This window comes from Talpa occidentalis, unplaced genomic scaffold, assembly GCF_014898055.3.
Source record: "Talpa occidentalis isolate TD23 unplaced genomic scaffold, MPIMG_talOcc4v2.1 talOcc4.10, whole genome shotgun sequence".
Lineage (NCBI taxonomy): Eukaryota > Metazoa > Chordata > Mammalia > Eulipotyphla > Talpidae > Talpa > Talpa occidentalis.
Window position 1 is genome coordinate 56,052,974 of NW_023600993.1, and position 25,088 is coordinate 56,078,061.

General features: G+C 48.0%; 1 protein-coding gene across 3 annotated transcripts in view; it reads left to right on the forward strand.

Moving 5' to 3' along the window:
• The window catches only part of ADCY1 (adenylate cyclase 1), a 165,566-nt gene extending 149,544 nt beyond the window's left edge, over positions 1-16,022 (forward strand). For 2 of the 3 annotated variants that reach the window (XM_037493224.2, XM_054695670.1), the window contains 6 exons: positions 946-1,062; positions 1,895-2,041; positions 2,629-2,727; positions 8,736-8,850; positions 11,217-11,341; positions 14,650-16,022. In XM_037493224.2, the coding sequence (XP_037349121.1) occupies positions 946-1,062; positions 1,895-2,041; positions 2,629-2,727; positions 8,736-8,850; positions 11,217-11,341; positions 14,650-14,988 (942 nt within the window). In that variant the 3' untranslated portion in view covers positions 14,989-16,022. Of the gene's footprint in view, positions 1-945; positions 1,063-1,894; positions 2,042-2,628; positions 2,728-8,735; positions 8,851-11,216; positions 11,367-14,649 lie in introns of all 3 variants that reach the window. The other variant, XM_054695677.1, reaches the window with a different exon arrangement.
• Positions 16,023-25,088: the final 9,066 nt, after the last annotated feature.

The window sequence follows — 25,088 nt, forward strand, 5'->3', positions numbered from 1 at the left end:
AGCACCAGAAAGATGTGAATCCTGTTGGGAAGATTCTAGAGGACACAAGCTCAGGGAAGTGCCTGCTTAGCTTTGGGCATCTGCAGAGGTGCGAAGTGCAGGCCCACGTATGCTCTGGAGCAGAGACTGCCTGGTGTCAGTGCAGCCTGGGGAAGGGTATATGCCTCAGGAAAAGCTGCCACCAGCATCTGGTCCTCAAAAGGTGATTGGGGCAGACCCTGGAAGTGAGAGTGAAGCCCCCCATTGCCTGTCCTTTGAAAGTTCCAGATAACTGGATGGTGAATTGTCCAGAAATTTGTGGATCAGCTTGCCTCTGTGATACTAGTATAGTGACTGCCTGGATGGGAGATGAGAGAAGCCTAATGTAGAATATCAGCACCCTTGGAATTTAGTTTGGATGATTATAAAAAGCATGTGTTAAAAGGAACATAATTCAGGATTCATTAAAGAATCTTCTGGCAGGTATTACTTAGGCCCATTGGGATAGATATGGGGATTTCTGCAATGGGGTCTGCCGTGGGAGAGAGATGGACTCAACCCCAGTACAGCAGGGTCAAGCGGGTTTATGGTCAAGGACGTGGGGTATCAGTGGATGGAAAACTACTGGGAGACATCAGGGGCCAGCGGGGTTCTAGCTAAATTGACATAACAGGGTTTCTGCTGGGGAGAGTTCAGTGTGGTCAGGTGTCACCTGCAGAGGTGGGAGGTGGGAAAATGTGGAACCCCATCAGATATCAAGGGAATGATGTCAGCAATGGGGCCCCTGGCTTAACTGACTGAGCAGGGTTCTTGCTAAAAGAGTGTAATTCAGAGATGAGCATGGGCCCATTGGAGGGAGGATTTAGAGGGGCCTTCTGGTCCAGTTCAGGAGAGGCTGTCACCTGTGCCACTGAGTGCAGGAAGATGGATGGTGAGTAGGAGACTAACAGAAGTCTTACTCCCCAGGCAGAGGAGGAGCGGGATGACATGGAGCGGGTGAAGCTGGACAACAAGAGGATCCTGTTCAACCTCCTGCCAGCCCACGTTGCTCAGCACTTCCTTATGTCCAATCCCCGGAACATGGTGAGCATGTGGCTCCGTGGCACTTGCCCCCATGTTGCTAGGATCCAGCTTGGTGCTTGCCAGGCTGGCTGATCCGGTGGGTGCTCTGGGTTTGCAGCTAGAGTTTGACTTGAACCCTCCCTGTACTTCTCTGCCTTAAGTTGCAGAGTGTGGTGGGTTTTGGACCTATGACCGCGTGATGGTTGAATGGTCTCTTCTTGTCCCCAAAGGCAGCCTAGCTCTGGGCCATCAGGAGGCTCCTGAGACAAGATGCCCCAGAATTAGTATGTCCTCTGATCCGTAGAGAGAGCGTAGCGCTTGTCATTCCCGTGAGGAAAGTGAATGGGCTTTGGTAAGCCATTGTTCAGTCCAGTCTGAACTGATCAGACCTTCCTGATTGTGTGGTCCTGTTGAGTAAAGCTCTGAACCACTCTTAACACAGAGCAGAGTTCTGCTTTGAAAATTGGGTTCAAAATTAAAGAGGTTTGGGTCAGCTTTTTAGTTCCTCGAGGCACAAATGAAACTCCGAGTTTCAGTTTGGCCTCCTTTTGCCCATAATAGCTCCTGGGGCTCATTTTTCACCTGTTTGGGCCTTGGACTGTCTTGAGCAGGTTGCTTTCTTAAAACTCCATGTCCTTCCCTGCTCCCTTCCTTCCCCTCTGTCTGCAGCTGAGGTGGAAAAAAATCTAGTCCCAGAGCTCCTCAAATCCCTTTTCTTGTGGCTCAGTATCCCCAGTCTTCCAGGCAGAGCTCTTGGACATTCCAACCATGTCTGAGGACCTGGTAGCCAACCAGCACCCTGAATGCTGCTCGCCTTCCTGACCAGTGGCTGACCTGACCTTTGAACCCCCAGGACCTCTACTACCAGTCGTACTCGCAGGTGGGCGTCATGTTTGCCTCCATCCCCAACTTCAATGACTTTTACATTGAGCTGGATGGCAACAACATGGGAGTGGAGTGCCTGCGGCTTCTGAACGAGATTATTGCCGACTTTGATGAGGTAAGGGCCACCTCCTGTGTGGGCCCAAGGATTGTGTGCATTCTAGCAGGGGCTGATGGTGATCCTTCTCTTATATTCTGATGTCCAGCAACCTGTCACTTCTCTATGGGCAGAATGGAGAGAAAGCACAGCATTTCTCTCCTTGGGAATCCAAACTGACCATGACAGTTGGAGAATGTCTTTGCCTGATGGTGAGGGGCATGGCGGCCAGGCAGGCTCTGGGTTCTGGAGACTGGGTGCTGGCCCAGCCCTCTGTCTTGTGAATGCCAGGCCTGGGCGGCCCTCCTACAGGGGAAGTGATTCACTTTCTTTGGTCCCCGCTCTCCTCTTGAGTGATCCTGAGAGCTGCCCCTAGAGCACAGGAGTCTGCTCTGCATGTCTTGTCTCCTCTTTCAGACTCCCATCCTTGCCAGAGCCCTCCAGCCTCCATTTCTCAGTTTCACCATAGGTCTTGTCTAGTGCCCCAAACAAAGAATATATTTTCAGAATGTGTTTGTCTACTCTGAGGTTATTCCTAGTGACTGAAAACTACAGTGATTTGTCTAAAATGTTATGTAACGTTTAACAGTTTTGTGTTTTTAACAAAGCTCATGGAAAAAGACTTTTACAAGGATCTGGAGAAGATCAAGACCATCGGGAGCACCTACATGGCTGCAGTGGGGTTGGCTCCCACGGCTGGGGCCAAGGTGAGTGCTGTCAGGGGTGCTTGTTCAGGGATCAGTTCCCAGCTCTGCCCTAAACCGCTCTGGGACCCTGGACAGTCTCCCCACCCTGGCCTTATTGGGCGGCAGCATGTAGGCCAGCTCACTGGTGGCCAGCTCTCTCAGATACAATCTCCCATGGAAAGTCAGCACAGAGAGCAGGTACAGAGGCTTCCTCCAGCCTGACCCCTCTCCATGGGCTCTCCCCCTCCCCACCAGCACCCTCCCCAGCAACCTCACCCCCTACCCTCCAGTTTCCCTTCTTCCCCACCAGCCTACCCCCTGCCCTACCATCCCAATGTTACTCAGTGATCCTCCTTCCCAATGCAGAATTGTGAATAAAGTTCTCAAGTTACCCCTAAGAAAAGACACAAGATAGGAAGATGTTAAAAAAATGTAATGAATGGAAAACAATTATAAATATGATAGCTACTAAGTCAGACGCTAAACCAACTGCATCAGTAATCACTCTCCATGTAAGAGGCAAATACACCAATTGAAACGCAGGCAAACATAAAATGATCCAGCCAGATTTTCTGCAGGAAACACACTTTAAATATAAAGACACAGCTCTTTTTAAAGTAGTGGATTGTAGAAAGAGGTACTATTCTAAGACTAATGAAAAAAAAAGAATTTAAGTAGTTAGCTTAATTTCAAACAAAGCAAACTTCAGAGCAAGGAAAATTTTTAGAGATAAAGGATAAAGGAGTCAATACTGCAAGAAGTCATAACAATCTTTAATGTTTATGGAAATAAAAATACATGAGGCAAACCTGATAGAACTGCAAGGAGAAATAGTTGAATCCGTCCTACAGAGACTTGTCTGTAATTGATAGATACAATGAGCTGAAAATCAGGATAGTTAAGCTGAGCAGCATCTCAATCAAGTGGATATAATTGACATCTGTAGACATTTTATCTAACAACAGTAGAACACTCTCCATTTGAAGCTTACAAGAAAAGTTTAGCAAGGCAGCCCAATTTCTGGGCCATAAAACACATCTTAACAAATTTGAAAGAATTTAAATACTATAAAGTATGTTCTCAGATCATAATAGAATTAAACTAAAAATGTATTATTGATAAGAAATCATTGGGAAATCCCAAAATATTTGGAGGTTAAGCAATATACTTCTAAATGACTTCATTGGTCAAAGAAGTCTCAAGAAAATTTTAAAATATTTTGAACTAAACAAAAATATAATTTAGCACATTTTGTGGGATGCAGCAAAAACAGTGCTTAGAGGGAAATTTATATCATTGGATTCATAGAAAAAAATACCAGTCATCTGAATATACACCTTAGAAAACTAGAGGAGGAAGAGCAATATAAGCCAAAAGCAAGCAGGAAAAATAAGTGCTAGAGTCCAAATCAATGAAGTTGAAGAAAATCAATGAAATAAAAATCTGGCTCTGTGGAAGGATCAGTAAAATTTATAACCTCTAACCCTGTTAAGCAAGACAAAAAAAAAAAATAAAGTAAGACATTAATATTTAAAATGAAAAAAAAAGGTTATTTCTACTGAACTTATGGACATTAAAAAGATAATAAAGGTATATTATGAACAACTCTCTGCCCACAAATTTGATAACTTGCATCAAATCGACCAGTTTCTTGAAAGACAATCTACCAAACCTCATGCAGGGGAAATAATCTTTACATCTCTTAAATAAATTGAGTCAATAATTAATAAATTTCCAAAATAGAATGTACCAGGCCCACATGGGTTCACTGGTGAGTTCTGAACATGTAAGGAAGAAATTTCTAACTCTCTAAATTCTCTCTCAGAATATTAATGTAGGGAAAATATTTCCTAACTTACACTAAGTCCAACATTACCATAATATCAAAACCAGATAAAGACATTGTAAGAAAGGACAGACTCAGTCAGTGTATTTCATGAATATAGAGGCATAGTCCTCAACATATTAGCCAATTAAATACAACAGTGTTTGAAAAGAATCATTCACCATAGACAAGTTGAATTTATTCCAGATTTTCAATGCTGGCTTAACTTTTTAAAATGAATTAATGAAATTCACATATCAACAATATAAAGAAGAGAAATCATGACAATATTATTTGATGGAGAAAATCATTTGACAACATCCAATACCTATTCCTAATTTAAAACAAATTCAACAAACTCTGGAATAAAAGGAAACTTTCTCAACTTGAAGAACATATATCAAAACCTGTAGCTTACTATCATGCTGACTGGAGAAACAATGCCTTCCCCCAAGAAAGCCCCTCTGACCACTTCTATTGACATTCAGATTGTAAGTCTTAGTTAATGTAATAAGGCAGGGAAAAGAAATAAAAGGTATATACCCTGGTAAAGAAGATACAAAACTGTCTTTGGTTACAGTTGACATGATTGTCAATATAGAAAATAAAAAAAGAATAAAAGAAAATCTGAAGCTAATAAGCAGTTACAGCAAGGTTGTAGGATACAGGTTAATACACATAAGTCAGTTGCTTTCCTATGTACTAGCAATGAAAAAATGGAATCTGAAATTAAATCACAAAACCATTGCCCCAGAATTAAATGCTAGTTATAAACCAAAATGTGATGTAACAAAGTACATACAATGGCTCTATGAGGAAAACTATAAAATTGGTAAAAGAAATTAAAGAAGAGCTAAGTAAGTTGAGTAAAATTTAATGTTTAGGAAGACTCAAAATTATTAAGACATCAGTTATTCTCAACTTGATCTATAGATTCAGTGTAATCCCAGTCAAACTTTCAGAAGATTATTTTGTGTACCTGCTTCTAATTTTATATGGGGACACCAAAGACCCAGAGTAGTTAACACAATATGGGAGAAGTAGAAAAGAGCTGGAAGACTGACACTACATGACTTCAAGTTTTACTAGGAAGCTGTGATATATAGGACAGAGTGATGTTGGCAAAAGAACAGTCAAATAGATCTTTGGGACAGAATAGAGAGCCTAGAAATATACCCACCCACATAAATATAGTCAACTGATTCTGGCAAAGAAGCAAAGGATAAAGATAGTCTTTTCAACAAGCAATGCCAACTGTATATCTATATCTATAGCTCTCTCTCTCTCTATATATATATATATATAAATATTTAAAAAATGAATCTAAGAACAAAAATTAACTTTAAATGTATCATAGAACTCAATGTAAAATGCAACTTTATAAAACTTTTAGAAAATAAGAGAAAATCTGGATGATCCCATGGACTTGATGATATTTTAGATACAACGCCAAAGATATGCTTCATGAAAAACACTATTGTAATTTGGATCTAATTAAAATTTTGTTCTGTGATGGGTGCTATAATGAAAAGGCAATCTATACACTGGGGGACGATCTTTGCAAATCACCTATCCGATAAAGGATTTGTTTCCAAAACATACAAAGAACTTTTAAAACAAATAGCCCAACTAAACAGAGGACAAAAGATCTCCACAGATACCTTACCAAAAAAGATGCACAGAGGGTGAAAAAGCACAGGAAAAGATGCTTCCCACTCTATGTCATCAGGGAAATCTAAGTAAAACAACAGTGAGATTCTGCTGTGCACCTATTAGAATGGCCGTAATCTGCAACACAGACAATGCCAAATGCTGACGAGGATGTAGGGCAGGCTGGCAGGAACTCTCCCTCCCTGCTGTTGCAGTGCACATTGGTACATCCACTTCGGAAGATAGTTTGGCAGTTTATAAATAAGTTAAGTATACTCTTACCCTATCATCCAGCAATCATCCTCCTAGGTATTTACCCAAATGAGCTGAAAACACACAAACTTGCACGTGAATGTGTATAGCAGTTTTATACTTGTTTTGTCAAAACTTGGAAGCAACCAGGATACCCTTTCATAGTTGAATGCATAAATAAAATGTGGCAATCCAGATGGTGTAATGTAATTCAGTGATAAAAAGAAACGAACCGTGAAGCCATGAAAAGACACAGGAACCTCCAGTGTAGGCTGCTGAATGGAAGAAGCAACTATGAAAAGGCTACACACTGTTTGATTCCAACTCAATGATATTTTGGAAAAGGCAAAATTATGGAGACAATAAAATCATCGGTGGTTGCCAGGGATTGGAGGGAGAGCGATGAATAAGTGAATCCTGGGAGATACTGAGGTTAGTGAAACTATACTGTTCTGTAATTGCGGGTATGTGAAGGTACATTTGTCAGAACCCATAGACTGTGCATCACCCAGAGTGGACCCTAATGTAAACTGGGGACTTCAGGAAATAATAATCTATCAGTTTTGGTTCATTAATATAGCAAATACATCAAATCCTAAAGCAAGAGGCTAATAATAGGGGGCACTCTGTGTTTATGTGTGTGTAGGGGTGGGTAGTATATAGTAATTCTTTGTACTTTCTACTCAAATTTCAGTCCTAAAAATTTAGAAGTTTTGGTATCGATTAAATATAGAGTCGTCTTTGTTTCACAAAACAGTCGTAGAAAGAAAGGGAAGGTGTTGGGGGTTATTTTTTAGTGTGATCATTCTAGAACATTGGCAGTGGGTGTTTGAAATATATACACATATCTAGGTGTGAAGCTGTACTCTTAAAATTATGTAGTATTATAAGCCAATACTAAAGCAATGAAATTTAATTTAACAGGAAGAAAGAGAGGAAGAGAAGGAGGAGAGTCTAGTGGAGGAAAGAGGAAGGAAAGAAGGAAGATGAGAAAAGGGAAAGCAAGGAAGGAAAGAAAGGGAAGAGAGCGGGGGCGACACTGGAGGACTGGAGTTGCTCCCTGGGCGGGAGTGCTCTTCTGAGCCCGTGGCACTGGCCTTGCCTTGTGTGTTGATGATGGGCTAGTGACAGAGTTGTCCAATTAGACAGGAGACCACCTGTAAAGAACTTGCATCCAAAATATATAGGCCACATCTGGTGTGGTCAGTGTTCTGCATGTGCACAGTGGTGTCTGATTGTTCCAATTTGGGTCTCCTTGATGACCTATGGTGAGGAGCATCTTTTTTTTTAATAATTAATTTCTTAATTTGTATAATTTTTACATCAGGTATAGTCCCCATAAAATTTCCACCACAATTCACCTGTGCACCATCACGTGCTTCTCCCACCCTGCCCCTCCCCTCCCCTGCCGAGTGTCCCTAATTTATAGTTTCTGATTATTTTTGTTTAGTTTTGTCATTTTTTTAGGTGGTTGTTATTTTTTCCCTGATCCCTTATTTTATTCCCCTATATTCCTCCTGTAAGTGAAATCATCCAATATTTTTCTTCTTCCTTTTGACTTATTTCACTGAGCATGATCCCTTCTAGCTCCATCCATGTTGTTGCGAATGGCGTTAGATTATCTTTTTTTTTTGTTGTTGTTGAATAGTATTCCATTGTGTATGTGTACCACATCTTTTTGATTCAGTCCAAATACTATGTATGGAAAGCTGTGTGGTGGTTCCTCAGATTACTAAAAATGGAGCTGCCATATGACTCAGCAATTCCACTCCTGGGGATCTACCCAAAGGACACAAAACATTAATTCAAAAGGATACCTGCACCCCTATGTTTATTGCAGCACTATTTATAATAGGTAAGATGAGGAGCATCTTTTCATAGCCATTTGCCACATTTATGTCTTCTTTGGTGAAGCATTGAAATCTTTAACCCTCTGTTTAATTGGGTTATTTATTTTTTATTGCGGGTTTTCTTATTTTATATTTTGGATAAAACCCTTCATCAGGTAAGTGGTCTACAGGTTTTCCCTGAGTCCTCAGAAGCCAGGAGCTTCGGGTGTTCCCGTCTCCTAGTTGTAAGCCTGGATGGTAAACATGTCTGAGGGCAGCTAGGGAGGCCAAGACACTCTTGATGAAACCCATCCCACCCACCCAGGCTGCAGTCCCTGGAATCTGAAATTAAATCAGATGTGGATAAAGTCCCCCATCCCACCACAGGAACAGGCTGTCCCCCTGCTGAGTGTTCCTGCCCTCTCTGCCCTTGCATGGTCCACCCATAATAACCCGAGTCTGCTTTCACCCAGGCTCAGAAGTGTATCTCCTCCTACCTCAGCACGCTGGCGGATTTTGCCATCGAGATGTTTGATGTCCTGGATGAGATCAACTATCAGTCCTACAATGACTTTGTGCTCAGAGTCGGTATGTGTCTCACCCCGGCCCTGGGGCTGTGGCCTGGGCCCTCCCTGCTAGGAGCAGCAGTCAGCAGGAAGGAAGGTGGTGCCGCAAGAGGAGTGCTTGGGGGTGCAAGACAAGTTCTGCCGTAGACAGGTTGCCTTAGGAATGGGGAGAGTTACTGTCCCGCTCCTGAGGTACATGCAGAACTTGATGGTCTAAGTGACTTTCAGATGCACCTCCGAGTCCATGAGCTGGAGGAAAGTGCTGCCCCCAAACATGGGAGTCTCTGCCTGGCCAGCCACCCAGAAAGAGGCTTGGCAGGAGCCCAGCTGCCGGGACCCAGGCCTTCATCGTCCTCCTGGGCTCCCTTCCCTGCCCTGTGAGGAGGGAGACATTAGAAGCCTAAGTTCCTTCCCAACCTTTATGAGACCATAGGGTATATTTTTAAATTTTAAATTCACTTTTTTTTTTTCTGGGATATAGATAGTTTACCAGAAAAATTTCTGTTAGTTTTAGGATACAGTTAAGCTAGAGATTTTCCTTTCCTCCCTCTTTTTCCCTTTCTCCTCCCTTCCCTTCTACTAGTCTAGGTACATTTAAACTGGGATTTAAATGTATGTATTTATGGTTGTTTATAGTTGTTTTGTTAGTGTGCAGAGTGGGATACCCCAGGGCCCCCAAACCTGCATGATCTAAATAGTTTCTGCCGTCTACTGCATAGAGACAAAGTATACTCTTGGTGTGAAATAACTTTAACAGAATACTGTGTGTAGAGAGAAGAAAGGATAATAGTTTCCCAATAAAGCACCCCAAATTAGCTGTCCCCTAGTGGGTAAATGCCCAGCCAAACAGGGCTGGCCCAAAGCAGGGCCACCTTCTGGCAGGGAACTATAGGAACAGAGCAGAAGGGACCAGGAAAGGAGCAAAATCAGAGTGCAGAAGTCACGGTAAAGGCTGCCATTGTTAGCTTCCCCACCTGTGTGTCTCTCATCCATGTATTTCTTCCATGTTCCCCAAGTCCCTGATGCAATTCTGGGCCGGAGAAGCAAGCAGGACTTCTTCCTCTGTCTCTGCTCCATGTGTCCCCTCCTGTGTCTCTTCCTGTGTCTGTTCTCCAGGTATTCTACATCTTCACCTGGCCGCTCAGCTCCGCCCCTCCGTAGGTGGGCCAGGGAACATGGAATTTCCCCCTTTCGTGGAGATTACTCTCTAACAGTTTTAAGTTTCACGTGTCTAGTGTCCTTACAAACAGACCTGACAACTGGGTTTGAGTGTAGGAGGTGGTAGCAGGTGCTTATGAGGATGGGCAGAATATTCAGGCTGCTGGGTGGGGCAAATGCCTGCCATGTCTCACCTAAGCATTCAGGCTGCCTCCTCAGGGCCTCAGACACAGACTAGTAGAGATACCAGATGTGACAGGAAATAGGGGGAAGGCTCCCTCAGGGAAATTCCATTCTTTGCTCTCTAACAGCAATCCTAAAGATCAGCCCAGCCTCTGTACTTGTATGGCCAGTCTCTTGGGCCCTGGATGCATGTGCTCTAGGGTCCTTCGCTCAGCAGAGGGGCTCAGTCTCATAAATCTGGGCAGGAGCATCCAGGCTGATGGGGGGCTCCCATGTCCACCTGGACCTGGCAGAGCTTTCCCCAGCTCACACCACTGAATTCTGTCCCCACACTTCTCCCATGTCACACCAGCTCCCCACTGTCCAGGCTTTGGGGATTAATTAGGCCAGTGGCTGAAATGTTATTAACACCCTTGCCTAAGCTCAGAAAAATGCATGGGTGAGTGCAGAATGGGAAGGTGTGATGTGGGCTGGCTGAAATAGAAAGTCCCAGTCACCAGCTAGGGCCTCAAGAACCACCTTCTGAGCATCCTGAAGTGCCCTGATCTCTTCTGGCTTACATACCTTCAAATGCACATAGACCATGGGTGCTCTGGTGGTGGGAAAATTATGGCAACTACACCTGAGGGGAGGAATCCTGTCTTGTGAAAAAACAAACAAGTATGTAAAATAATGATGTGTCATTAATAGTAGTAGTAGTAGTAGTAGTAATAATAATAATAATAATAATATAAAGACATGTGGGATTGCATCCAGGGAAGTGGGAGTTACTGTTCTTTCTGGAACCGTCTGGGGACATAAGGTGATCTTGTAGAAAGAACAATCAGCCTTCTTAGTAAGCAGGACTCAGCATGGGGCACTTTCCAGGAAATGGGACTTTTTCTCTAGATCATTCCTGTCAGTGGTGCCACATCCCCCGGGGGTGATGTGCAAACAGAACTGGGAACTGTGAGATACCTGCTTGAGGAGGGGGCATTGTGCTAGGGCAGCAACTCCCCTAGGGAGCTTTCCCCAATAACGGTGTGCTCTCTCATGGCTGTTTCGCAGGTATCAATGTTGGCCCTGTGGTGGCTGGAGTAATAGGTGCTCGCAGACCGCAGTACGACATCTGGGGAAACACAGTCAACGTGGCCAGTCGGATGGACAGCACTGGTGTCCAGGGCAGAATCCAGGTCAGCTCACTCAGAAGTCCCCCAGGTACAGGTGCCTAGGCTGCAGGTGGGGAGACTGAGATGGAAGAAGCAAAGGGGTGAGCCTGGACAGGACTGGGCCACCTGCCCAGCCCACAGCCCTGCACCCTCCCTCCCTGCCTGCTTCTCCTGCATGGGGACATGAAGCTGCATGACTCGGGGAAACCTGGGGGTAGTGCTGGAGCCCAGCAGCTGTATTTGGGCTTTGGTTTGCTCCATGGCCACCATGTGCCATAAGCAGAGTCAAGGAACAGGATGAGTGATGGAGTCCCATCAGCCTCCAGCATCCCCAGGACCTGCCTGCTAGCCCCACTGTCTTAGGGGTTTCCTCGGTATTAGAAGGGCGTTGTGCTATGAAGGCCACCTGATCTAGGCCCCGTGGGTGGGGGTCACTTGGGATGAGGGCCTGGGCTATGACATCCTCTAGATAACAGTGCTGTGGCTTTTCATCAGCATGTGGGCTGTGGTCCAGCTAGCGGTGTTACCTTAGAACAAAAGTGGAACTGGGTCAGCTGGGTTGGCTGGGCATGGAACACTTGACCCTAAGGCCTGAGCCCTAAAGCCTCTGGTGTTAGGAGGAAAGGTATCTGCCCCTGTGTGTGGCTGTGACTGGCCTCTGGGGGTCTGTGGGGATGAGGGAGAGTGAGTGGTTCCTTCCTGCTGTGGCTGAATCTCGGAGCGGGTGTCTTGTCTAAGGAGTCCAAATTCAGCTGCTGTCACTGAGCAGTGCCATGAGGACCCCCCAGTGCGCCCCCCCCCAGACCCTGCCAGACATGTGTATTCCCCTAGGTCTTGAGGGAGGTACCAGGTGCAGGACTGCAGGTCATTGTCTAGACAAGAAGACTGCTGGCCAGCACCCACAGGGGCCCCTGTTCAGTTCTGCCCCTCCCAGCACTCTGGGTCCTGACGCTCAGTCAGGTCACTGTGTATCTCTTGACTCTATCACTTGAAATATTCATGGAGTTCTCTTGATTAGAACACAGGCAAGTCTTCACATCTTGCTCATCAGATCTTGTATATCGGCTTTTATTTTCTGCTATTGTGGTGAAATACACATAACGTTACCACCTTGGCTGTTTTCATGTGGACAGCCCCGCAGCACTGAGTGACCCCCACATGCTCCCTCCCAGGAAGCTGTGCTCCTTTCCTCATGTGATCTTTCCCCGATGCACCTCAAAGCCTCCCCTGGGATTGGTAGCTCCATCAGGGAGATGTTGACAGAAACCCTGGCCACTCTACAGCCTGGCCTCTGTCCCACGCCAATGTCACATTTCTATGTTTCTAAAATCAGACCTGGGTGAGCTTGTCTTCTGCTCAGAACCAGGTCTGTGGCCCCTGGATAGGCTGTGCCTGGGTCTCCTCACCCGATGGCCCCCACTGCTCCACTGCAGAGCTGTCCCACCGTGTGGCCCCACCAGGGCATCAGACCCTTGAATCTCCCTCCTGATCCTCCCTTACCTGATCAGACCTCCCAGCTCCCCTGCAGTATAGCAGGGGCCACCATTCCACAGCTGTTCCCCCTTCCATTGGTGGGGCTACTTCCCTGCTCCCTAATCCCCCACCCATGCAGAGTCACTGCAGGGAACACAGAAAGGATTCATGAGCGTGTTTCCTGGAACCACAGCTTTGTGTGCTGCCAACCTGGGGTCCTTGCTGATGTGCGGGTGGCAGCAGCCCCTGCAAGGAGCCATGGGCTTTTTCTGAAACTCCAAGCAGCCCCCATGCATCCCCAAAGGCATCAGTCAGCTGTGAAGGGCCACAGAAGCCATTGGCGGGGAATGACGTCATCCTGCCATAGGGAGTGGTGACAGGGATGGTGACCTGCATAGTAAAACCAGCCTGTGCTCCTCCATCCTCCCTCATCCTCACTTGCAGGACAGTCAGGTTTGTGCATGCTTTCTGTGGAGGGAAGCCTATTCTTCTAGATCCATGGGCTGATTTTTCTGGCCCAGGAGCTGTGCAGGTTCTGGGTTGGTGGTGGGTTTTGTTTTCTCTGCTGTCCCGACAGTTTCCAGCAGAGCAGGTCTGCTTTGTCCTAACTCACTCCTTCCTTTCCCCCTTCATTTATTCCTTCCTTCACTCAACTGGTACTTGTTAAATGACACCTGTGTGCTGTGATAAACTGTGGCCAACAACCAGGCCAACATTGGTGTGGGGGCACTTACTGCCCCTGAGGGGATCCAAGTCATGTGCAAAGAGGCAGCTGATGTTAGCAAGGAGGACAGCCAGATGCCCCACACAAAGCAAGGTGTGAGTCGGCGGGCAGGGACAAGTGAGGCCTTGTTGCCTCAGCTCTCTGGGAACCGATGCGGCTTTGACCCTGTGAGAGCATGGCTCAGAGTGGACTGAGATAGCTAAAGACATCAAAGATTGGGCAGCCATGTATGTGTGTCTGTGTGTGTGGTTGGGGGTTCCTGGGGATATTTTCAGAGCAACCTGGGAGATGGGGGTGGTCCTCTGCATAGTAAAACCAAGAAACCAAACCTGTTCTCTTCTGTTAATTGAACTTTATTAGAAAGTGCTTTCACAACCTTATCTTATCTCTAGCTTTGTTAGGCAGGCATTCCAGCTAAAATGGTTAGGAGTCTGAGAATCAGGGGAGTCAGGCCAGGACACCGTGTTCTCTAATGACTTGCCCCTTGCCCTGGCAGTACTGGTGCCTCCATATCCTGCCCATATGGTATAAAGGGCTTCCTGGTGCACCATTTTGCACCTCCACTTGGGTCACTGAGGGCTCTGTGTCAGCAGTGGGGGGAAACCTCTTCTATCCCAACTCTATTTCCTGCTGTCCCCCTTCATGAGCTGGTAAAACATCTGGGCCCTAAAACATCTAGGACTACTAAGGTGCTGAGAGTGCTGGCCCAGAGGCCAGTCTTGTTCCTGTCTGTCCACAGCCAGAGTTGGATCCTGTCCAGCCATCTGGCCTGACTGTGGGGTGACTACGGAGTTGACATTGCTGGTGCCAGTCATTACCTGCCATGTCCAGCCTGCTCGCCCTCTCTGGGCACCCTGATGGTAAACACTGTCTTCTCAGCTTGCCAGGGCTAACAGGAGGCAGGACTCCCCACATTGTTCCTGTTCAGGCCCCAAGTCCCATGGCCTCTTCTTGTAGTTTCACATCCTTCTTAGTGACCAATGACCGTGGGGCAGCAGAGGCCCTAGCTTCCAGGCCAGGCCTGAGAGATTGGGTGGTGGGGTGTGGGGGGAGGGAAGCTTCCATGGGCTCCCACCCCCCACCCCAGGTCCACCCTCTGTGGACTGAGAATAACCCCCACTTTCCTCTGCTGCAGGTGACTGAGGAAGTACACCGGCTGCTGTGCCAGGGTGCGTACCACTTCGTGTGTCGAGGCAAAGTCAGCGTCAAGGGCAAGGGGGAGATGCTGACGTACTTCCTGGAAGGCAAAACCAATGGAAACAGCTCCCAAAACAGGTCCCTGAACTCAGAGCGGAAAATGTGTCCTTACGGGAGAGCCGGCCTTCAGACCAGACTGGCCACCGGCCGCCCTCCAGTGCCCCCTGTGGCCAGCCTACCTGTCAGAGCAAGTCTGGGGACTTTGCAAGGCTCGAGGCTCACCCCTGGGCCCCCCAGCCAGCACCTGCCCCCTGGAGCAGCTGGGAAGGAGGCTTAGTGGTATCCACGCTGGCCACTGGGGGCACAGGGCGTGTGTGCTCAGGACCTCCAGCGGAGACCAATCTAGCCAGCAGAGCAGGCGGCTGGTGACTGGGCTGGGGAAGGGGCATAACCTGGAGCAGCTTGACAGTAACTCAGATGAAGGGAGAAACCCATCTGCATGGATGGTGGGGCTTTCATAGGAGTTCTGCTTGCTCCATTTTCTCTTCAGTGGTAGAGGGTGGGTCAGCATAGCGTGTTAAAGCTTCAGTACATCCACCAAGACTACAGTTTTACAGGAGAGCCATGGAGGTCTGGCTGGCAGAGTGACCAGATGCCCTGAGATGGATCTATTCAACCTTGAGGGCGGTTCCCACCCTGGGCAGTGGTGTGCAGGAACCCAGAGTGGGAGTCAGGTCTTGCTCAGCTTGGAGCTGGCTGGCCCTGAGATTAATGGTTGGCAGAATTGAGATGCCCTGTCCCACTGCGTGGATGGTAGTGGCTGCTGATTTTCATCAAAAGCGTATTTCACTGAGAACCAGAGGCTGGTCTTCTGGAATTCTTGGAAGAGGGTCGGGGAACTCGGCAGCCATGTTGTATTGTGACCAGCATCATCGTATTCAGCCTGTGCATTCACCTGCCCCACCTGAACGAACTGGTCCTCATAAAGCCTGGGCACCTCCTTCTCTGCCTCTGTGGCTGTGTTGGTCATTGGAGAAAGGTGGTAGGGTGTTTCTCCCCTGTCTGCCATGGTGCCTCTGTGTCTGTGCATGTAACAGTGGTGTGAGGCTTCACTGATCCTAAGAACTGGAGACCCTCACAACTATGAGAAAGCTTCCTTGATGGAAGATGTTTCTCCGATGACCAGCCCCCAGATGTGTTTTTTTTTTTTTTTTTTTTTTTTTTCAGTTTATGGCCACAAACCCATGTGGCCCTGCTCCACTTTGCAGGGAGAGACTGCAGGTGTGAGTCTTGGAATTGCTCTCACGCATTTCTGTGACTGCCCTGGAGTTGGAGTCCAAGGACATGCCAGATGCACTGTTAGGGGTTGGGGGTGGAGTCCCTGGCGGGGGCGGGGAGGGGTTGTAGGAAGGGACTGGCCAAAATATCTAGTTTGAGCATCTGGAGACCTCAGATCTCGACTGCAGGGAGGAAAGCAGCTTGAAAGGAAGGGAAGGTCTGGGGCAGGCACATTGGGAGGGGGCATCCAGAGAGCACAGCTTTGACATGCAGCAGGAGGGATCTCAGGACTGCAGGTCACCTGTACCAGCAGGCCTTGAGGGCTATGTCTCACCCCATCCTTCCCTGGGGGTCCCACTTGTTCAGGATTGGCACAGTTATTCACTCCGGACTGCCCTGTGGGGTGTCCTCCAGTTTGCTCCCCTCATGGGTAGGAGAGCCATGTCACCTGGGGGCAGCAGCCTGCTGGCAGTAGGGTCCCTGCTGTTGTGGGGAAACCCAGCTCAGGAGCTCTTTGGGGCAGCCCCAGTGTCAGCCTCCAGGTTGGGTGTGGAGGGGTCAGTGATGTAGGAATCGGGACAGAGTGGATGGAGTTTCTTTAGACACCCCCATGGAGCATCATGCTCTGTGGACTGGTGACACCCACCACTTGATTGAGAAGGACTCGAAGGCGAATTTCCCCACGACCCTTAGCAATAGGGCAACATTCCTTCAGGGAAAACTGAGTCAGGAGCCCTGTGCTGTGTGCTGGCTCTCAGTTCTGTGCATAGGGGCCCACCTGTGCTGGCTGTGGGGCTGGAAGCCTGGCCTTGACCTTCGGCAGTGACCTTGTCTGGCTGTGCTGGGTCTCTGCGCCAGGCTTCCACCAGGGGTGGGGTGTGTGTGAACAGGACAGTGATCCTGACCCTGTGAATATACTTAGCTACATGGCAGAGGGGACTTTGCAGGGGGAATAAAAGACATGGGCTGTAGCTGGGGTAGGGTCGGGGAGAAGTCCTGAGCTATCTGGTGGGCTCAGTGTGGCCATGGGCACCTTAGAATTGTGACCAGGAAGTCTGGATGATTCCGAGCATAAGATTGCTGCTTTAATGATGCACAGCTCTCCCACAACTACAGACGTTGAATCTGGCATCAATCCGAGTGTGCCGGTGGTAGATCACCCTGAGCCTCCCGGTGAAAGCCAGCCTGAATAGTACCTCAGGTCCTCGGGCCTTGAGACCCTGCACATGCCGTGCAAAGCCACCAAATGCGTGGCTCCCTGTGCAGCAGCAGGGGGAAGCCATCCAGGCGCTCGACTGTTCCGAAACAGCGAGGTTTCTACTTCAATGAGCAACATCTTCATCATCAGCAGTTCCAAACCCTACTTGCTTCCTGTGGGCACAGGAGTCGTGTTTAGCCATAATTCCGCTCCTTGGGGTTTGGTGAACAACTTCCTTTTTATTTGTGATGAGACTGTATTATATTGCCTTATTTATTTTTAATGTTGTACAATATTCATGTACAAATGTTAGAGCCTTTTGAGTAGGATTCTCTCTATTTAAGATGCTCTGTAAATAGTGCACTGGTTACGGGTGCCCCTGTCCACTCCTACCAAAAATGAAGAATCCCTCCCCCGTGTGAATGGTGCACTTTAGCCACATGCCTGAAGTTTCTAAGCCTCACCTCCCTGCTTGATAAAGCTTTGACCCTTTGGAATGACCATGTGTGCCCCTTTGGGACCCCTGCATGCCTCCCAGGCCCTATTTCAGTAGAGTAGAACACAGCCCTGAACTTCCAAACACTTCCACAAACCCTAATCCTGGGCTGGTCCAGGTGTCTGTGTCCTAGAGCGGATCCCTCATGGGCCAGCAACCTGGAGCCTGCCTGTGTTTCTCAGACTCTAAAGCTACCAGGGCTTCCACGTATCTTCTGTAACTAGAAGCAATAACTCTAGCTCAAACTCTAGAGGTGAGACTGGTCCAAAGCAGACTGGCAACTCAGACAAATCATGAGTCAAATTTGCTCAACTGAATGATACTGTGGGGGGCGGGCCCAGCCCTTCCTGCAGTCCAGGCTCAGGGTGCCTCACACTGTGAGGTTTGCTGTCAGCACCGGCTACTGGGAGCAGAGAGCCAGTCTCAGCTCTTGTCAAGTCATCCCTGGGGGAGGAAGAAGGAAGACAAGGCCATCCTAAGATCTGTGCAGATCCATCACTCTTGTGACTGAGTCTCTCCCGTCCATAAGGTCCACATGGCCCATAAGGTATGGTGAGTGCAGGAGGCTGTCCTGTAGGAAACAATCCTCTGAACAGGTCACCTGACATTTGTGGGTAAATGGGTTGATGTGTGTGTGTGGTGGTGGGGCCTTGGCTTGAACAGAGTTCAGCTACCAATCTTTGGAGATGCCAGGTTTTGTTTGCATCTGATAGGAATCCTGTGCCATAGCCCCAAGAGCAATGTAGTATCAGTTAATCCTGCTGTAATCTGCTACTCAAGAAGGGTGGGGACTGGCCTGTCAGCCCATTTAGGTTTTCTCTGGGCTGTGTGGACCCATCTCTGTCCCAGGGTATCTCACTCTTCTGTACTGCATGTCCCAGTGGTCCCAGGTCACAGGCTCCTGCCAGTCTCTACCCAGGTGGCAAGTGCTGCCCACAACATGCATGATGTATAGGCTCAGAAAGTGAGTGCTACCTGACCGTGCACCTGCTGTCTGGGTGTGGACGAGGGAGAGGGAGAATACACACGTGTGCAACTAGCACTTACCAGGGAAGGTCACAGAACTGCTGTTAAAACATGTGATTCTGAAATGTTCAGGCCTACTAGCTGTATATACAGCAACACCCAGACACTGACTTGCCCATGATTTTTGTTGTGGCTTGCAATTAAAAAATCAGCCTCCTTAGAGGCAGTTGGTTTCAAAATATTTGGTGTGGTGAAATAAAGGGTGAGCTGTGACCAGGCTGCATCAGCTGGCTGGAAGTTGGATGGCATGGATCTGTCCCTGGACACAGAGGTCCTGCCTCCCCAGTTGCGTTTACTTTGTAAGTTTGAGTCAACAGGTCTCATTTTCATTTCATCATCAGTGCATGATGGAAAAATGTGACATTTATTCAGACAGTGTCTTGGGGTTTGCATTTGTCTTCATGGGTCTGTAGGCCAGGGATGGGCCCAAGTAAGAAGCAGGAGTCAGCTAGGGGCGTTTGTAGGGGCCCAGAGGTTAGCAAGCTGGAATGGGGACCCCATGTTAGGCAGGCCTGTGTGTAGGAAGATCAATTGAGATAAGTCAGGCCTCCAAATTGAGGTTGGGGGTCAACAAAGAGGTCGTAGCTGAGGCACGCAGACACCACACTGCCTGTCATCACCCAGTGCACATTATACAGAGTGGCGGTGACTGACCTCCTTCAGGCCCTGGCCTTTCACCACACCCACCAGTTTGCACCTGGGTTAAATGGGCCCAGGCCAGGCTGCCAGCCAAGACCTGAGGCCACAATTGTACCAAACTGAGGTCTAAGTCTGAGGGGTGTGAGGGGCAGGGAAAGACCTCAGGGCCTGTCCCTCCTGTAGGGTAGGGTGAGGGTGTGGCCAAGGGTGGACCTTCAAGAAGGCTTGTTTGGCTGAGCCCAAGGAAGAACCTCCCAATTGTGAATGTTCCAAGATAATTCTGAAGAATGTGTGTGTGTGTGTGTGTGTGTGTGTGTGTGTGTGTGTGTGTGTTCAGGGGTGAGACTTGGATTGGCAGATGCCCCAAGGAGTGCTGACAGGCCACTGTGCCTGTGATTCTGTGTGAATTGATTCAGAGACCTGATTTGAGGAGGTGAAGGCAGGCCTGTGCCCGGGAGACAATGTGGTACCAAAGGATAGGAATTTAGGGGTGCAGAGGAGCCAGAGTGCATGGGATGGAGGCTGGTATGACCAACAATGAACCAGCCATGCCCACTGGCGTGGGGCACTGTGGGCCCAACCCCAGAGGCTAAGCGCAATTTATATTTTCTCTCTCAAGGGGTCAGTTACCCATGTGGGCACAGCCCCAGACAGCCATGAATGCGGGGGAGTTCTTGGCCTCACCTCCCTGAGGCCAAGGGGTACTTTGGAAAAGATTTGAATTTTCCTTTGTCCCTGTTGGTGCACCACATACTGAAGGAAGGTCCTGTGATGTGATGTGGACATTTTCACCTGTTGTCCAGCCTGATTTCATGCACCCTTCTGGAGGCTCCACCTCCCAAAATAATTCGACTTCATGATAACAACTTATATATATATATAATATATATATTATATATATATCCATATATATGTATTTAATTTCTCTCAACAGCTAATCCATCTGTTCCTTATCAAATCTTTCAATAAGATAAAAATAATCAACCTGCAGAGAAATACCCAGTTCAAATCTCTTCTCTGTCTCTCTGTCTTCTCTCTCTCTCTCTCTCTCTGTGTGTGTATGTGTGTGTGTTTGTATGTGTGTCCCCAGGCTCAGTTTTGACCCTACCAGAGGCCAAGTGGTTCCTGGTCCTCCATCTCCAGCAACAGCTAGAGAGTAAGAAAGTCTCTTTCCTTGGTTCATTTTTAAAAGAATCTCTCTATAATATCAGTGCTGAAGTTCAGGGGCATTGAGGCATGTTTTTTATTGTTTGTGTGGTTCTTTTATTTTTGTTTTTTTGAAACACATGGATGTCTGTGGAAGTCACACAGGAATTCTGCAGGGAGGATCCCAGGGCCCTCACACCCCCTCACGCCTCCTCCACACCTCCTCACACTGCCTAGGGAGCCATTTGGAGGCCAGGCCTTCACACTGCACATTCATCAGTGTCAGTCCTGACCATGCAGTGGGAAGAGACAACCATAGACTGGTTGTCTTCCTTGGTTATGCCTCACAACTGGCTAAAAAAATCACCTTAGAAATCAGAAAACCTATTTTTTTGCCACCACTTGCCTAGCACAGCTGCAGCTGCCAGCCTGTTCCCTGCCTTCCTGAGGGGTGACAGTCACTTCAGATACCATCCTTCATTCCTTTGTGAAGTGAGTCGTTCTTCCTATGCTTCGCAGTCTGTTCTGCCCTGCTCACCCAGGGAAAGGCCCTAGTTGCTCTTGTCTAGTTAACATGTTTCTACTGGACTTTCTCATGTGACCACAAACTAAGGAAACAATTGTGACTCTCACTGAAATCTATGAGGACAGCTTGCAGAGTTCTCCCCTCAAAACAACCTGTCAAGGGAGAATGCACATTGTCAATGAGTATTCTGAGGCTCAGAGACATTACAGACTCAGGCAAGGTCACACAGCACTAAGTGGCAAGACCAGGATCCATCCTGTCCATTCCTAGTCCTTGGTTTTTTCATTATAGTCAATGTCTCTTGGCTAACAGTGAAATGTCAAAAATTGTGCTGGTTTTGATGGAGCCCTTTAGCTGCTTGGCATGCAAGTGCTCCCTGCTGTTGGGGGTACCTTTGTCAGGCTAGTTCTGGCCCCGAGGTGAGTGGGTACAAACCCACAGCTTGTCCCTGGATACGCTCTGGGCAGGGCTTTGTCCTCATGAGACCTCACATTGCTATAATAGAAGACATACCCTCTTGGCTAAGCCATGTCTCTTCTTTAACAGCTGATCCCTGAAGGACAGAAAATGTTAGGCTTGAAAAATCCCTTCCTTGTATTGCCACACTTTCTACCCTCAAACCATGTGGCTACACCATCTAGATGTTCCTAAGAGAGCTCACTCAATCAGGAGGGCAGTTGCCCACTGCTTTCTGTAAGGTCTATCTTCAAATAGGGAGCATCAGATACCCCCAAACCACACACATTTCTCCACTTCCACAGAGCCAGCCCAGCCCCCCAGTTCCTGGTGAGGAGTTGTGTGAGCTTTAGAAAGGTGGAGTTTGCTGTTTCTACTCTTGCTTTGCTGTTGGCTACTCAGTGTCACGGTCACATTCCCAGCACACTGTCAGCAGGTCAGTGTACCTTGCTGGGGATGAGAGTATGCCCAGGAGATTTCACTGGGAGTGTTCAGAAGGCATGACAGGGACCTGACAGATGGCTGAAGTTGGCAAGCTCCAGAGTAGAGTCCCAGTCCCTCCAGGCATGACTTTCCTGCTGGACTGGACAGCTGATTTTCAGATGGGTTGCTTTCTAAAATGGCTTGCCATCACTTATTGAGAACTGGTGTTTACACAGAAAGGATATCCTAGACTCATACCCCAGGGCCTAATAGACGTGAGCGGATGGTCTGAGACTGATTGTTCAGGGAGCCGAGTCTGGGGTTCTCCCTCCATGGCGGGTTAGTGGGCCCAGTGGCAGTCAGAACTTGCTTCTTGCCTCCTACCAGCAACCTCCATGCCACCCCAAGCCCTGGGCATGAAGCACAAGTCTCAGGGGACCACCCCCACATGCTGGGAATCCTGAGGCAGCCTGTGGCTGCCTCGTGCACACACTGAGTATCCCCACTCCGAGTGTCAGTGCTGGAGAGGTGTGAGGTTTACCTTTGTTCCTATTGAAACTATGGACATCCAGGTCATTTGTACCTGGAACCTCATGTCATGAAATTCTAATTGTGTGAAACTTAGCTTGAAAACACACCATGTCCACCTTGGGTATCTGCCAATTGGCACAGAACATCCCTACAATAGGGGGAACCTGAGGCCCAGCCTGCATAGCTCCTACACTGATTATGCAGAGCCCTCCTTCAGCCCATGCCCTTCCTCCCGCCTCTCGTTCACACTGATTGCACAGCGGCTTGCCCAAGTGAGGATGATGTATGGTTATGACATCCCTATGGTTCTCAGTTAAGGCGAACCCAGGGCCCGTTCCTGAGTTAAGTCCCTGGTGTAAACTAAGCCCTTCTGTGTTCAGCTAGCAATGGTTGCATCCCCACTTGGAATCCAGAATAAGGGAGCAAGTGTGACCTCCCACTGTCAGCGCTCATGGAGGATGCTTCTCTAGATGTGAAAACAAGGTATAGCAGGACAGCAGCTTTGATGTCACTGGGTAACTTCTCATTATAGATTTGTAAACTCCATACGGGTCTATTTTTACGTCAACTGAGCACTGTGGCGTATACCTTCCAGTCTTCCAAGATTGTTAAAAAATTGAGACAAGTAATTACATAATTTGTCCTATTTTTTTTTTAAGTGAATGGACTGACATTAAGTGTGAATGTACATTTCTTAATTACAACTTTTTCTACTGAGTGTTTGCACTATACTTTCTGGAATCTTATTTAACAAAATAAAGGAAAAAATTGCTTGGCTAAGCTCTGTAGTCAGTTTAATTGAACAGTGGTCGTATAGCAGGAGGTTCTCTGCCTGTCTCACTTACCCTGCATGGGAGACTCTGTCATGTCCCTCCCTGGCACAGTTCTACCCATCACGTGACAGGTAGTAGCCGTGGATGGACACATGGCACCTCTTTTTCCTACTAAACAAGAGATTCCAGGGAAATAATTTGTGTTATTTGTAACTCCCCACACCAAGTCTCTCTGATTAATGAGTCTGGCATTCTGCTATTTTAATCTTTCATAAAACAGGAAATAAATCTTTTGCTGCCCCAAATATGAATGTTGGGGTTCACCCAATTTGCCTTGTACCTCCCACACCTGGGGGTCTTTAGTTCCTGGCCACTTGGGCAAGTGGAGGTAGCCACCTCCAGGCAGAGGCCACGTTGGCCCAGGGCTGCTGGGACAGTGTTTAGCAGGAACCAGTGAGGCCTGTCACTATGGCTTAGTAAAGAAACCCACCCATGCCCTGAAGGAGTCATCCCTGATTGTGGCAGATTCTGCATCTGTGTCCTCAACCCACACCAGCCCTTCCTTGTAAGCAGGTTAAGTTGTATCCCTGAGCTGGGACTTCCAGAGCCTGGGCCCCCATAAACCCGTGTGGGTGGTGTAAAGAGTGGCTAGGGGCGGGGGGCAATGTCAGGAGCGGCTCACTGGTTTCGGGGGGTGAGAAAAGGGAGAAGAGTAGACGACAAGCCTGTGTTCCCTCTGATTGGGAAGACTGGGTTGTATGGATTGGCTATATTTGAGGGTGACTGTGGGGACTCCAGAAGGAACCCCTGGGTGGGTCTATTCTGAAGAGGAGCTTGGGGGTCCTTGGCTTTTGGTGTAACTTGACCTCTTCAACTTTCCCTCTTTCATTGTTTCTTTCCCCACACTTAAAAAATGGATTTCCAAATCTTGATACCTCCCGAGCTATTGTCCCCTTGTTCTCTACCCATTAAAAAATTCTCAAAAGACCCCATGTTCCACCTCTTTGACCTGAGTAGTGCCCAGCACTGGTGACCTTGTCCTGTGCCTTCCTCTCACCCAATCTGACAGGGGCCCTCAGCTCGTCCCCGACACGCCACCCTGTCTCCCTCCTCCCTCGGCGTCCGTGCCCTCCCTCTGTTCACAGCACTGCCCTGCCTCCTACCCTCACAGTCCTCACTCCTCTGTTGGGAGTGTCCCCCAGGGCAGGTTTGCAGTCATTTCTGTGCAGTGGATGTGACTTTAGGCTGGTGACTTCAGAGGACCCCTGAGTCCCTGAGCTGCCTATAGTCCTCACACCTACTCCAACCACCAGCTAACCTCATCAGTCTCCAATGTGCCTCTCTGTCAGAAAAGCAAGCATCGGTGGCCTGGCCACCCCCCTAGACTCCTGTGGCCTCCATTTGTTTATCCCCCTGTGGAGCTGGGCAGCAGCAGAAAGGGCCCTGGGAGGCTGAATAGCCTTTACAAAACCAAATAAGCCATGACACTGACACTTGCCTCAACTTATTTCCCCTTGACCACTCAGTGGGAAACATCCTGATTGAAATCATTGCCTCCGTATTTCCTTCAAAGATGCCAACCGAGGGTCTGTTTAAATGAGCACAGCTGCCAGAATCCCCCTCTTTGATGTCACGTGACCCTGCTCCTGCCAGGAAGCTAAGTCTGTGAACAAAACCTCGGACTTACCCACTGCCTGCTGCCTCACCCTGATTCCTCCCTCGCCTGCCCCAGGGAGCAGGCTGATAGCAGAGGGCTCAGAAGCAACATGTTAGTTGTATCATCTTCAATATCTTAACATTAACCAAAATGAAGAAATCATGTGCCGACACATGACTTTGCGTCTTTGCACCTCAGAGACTGATTCTATAATTCTAAGTATGGAAGTAATGGTTCCAAAAAGAACAAATGGACTTTGCCCTCACAGGCATTAAGACTTCTGAAGCT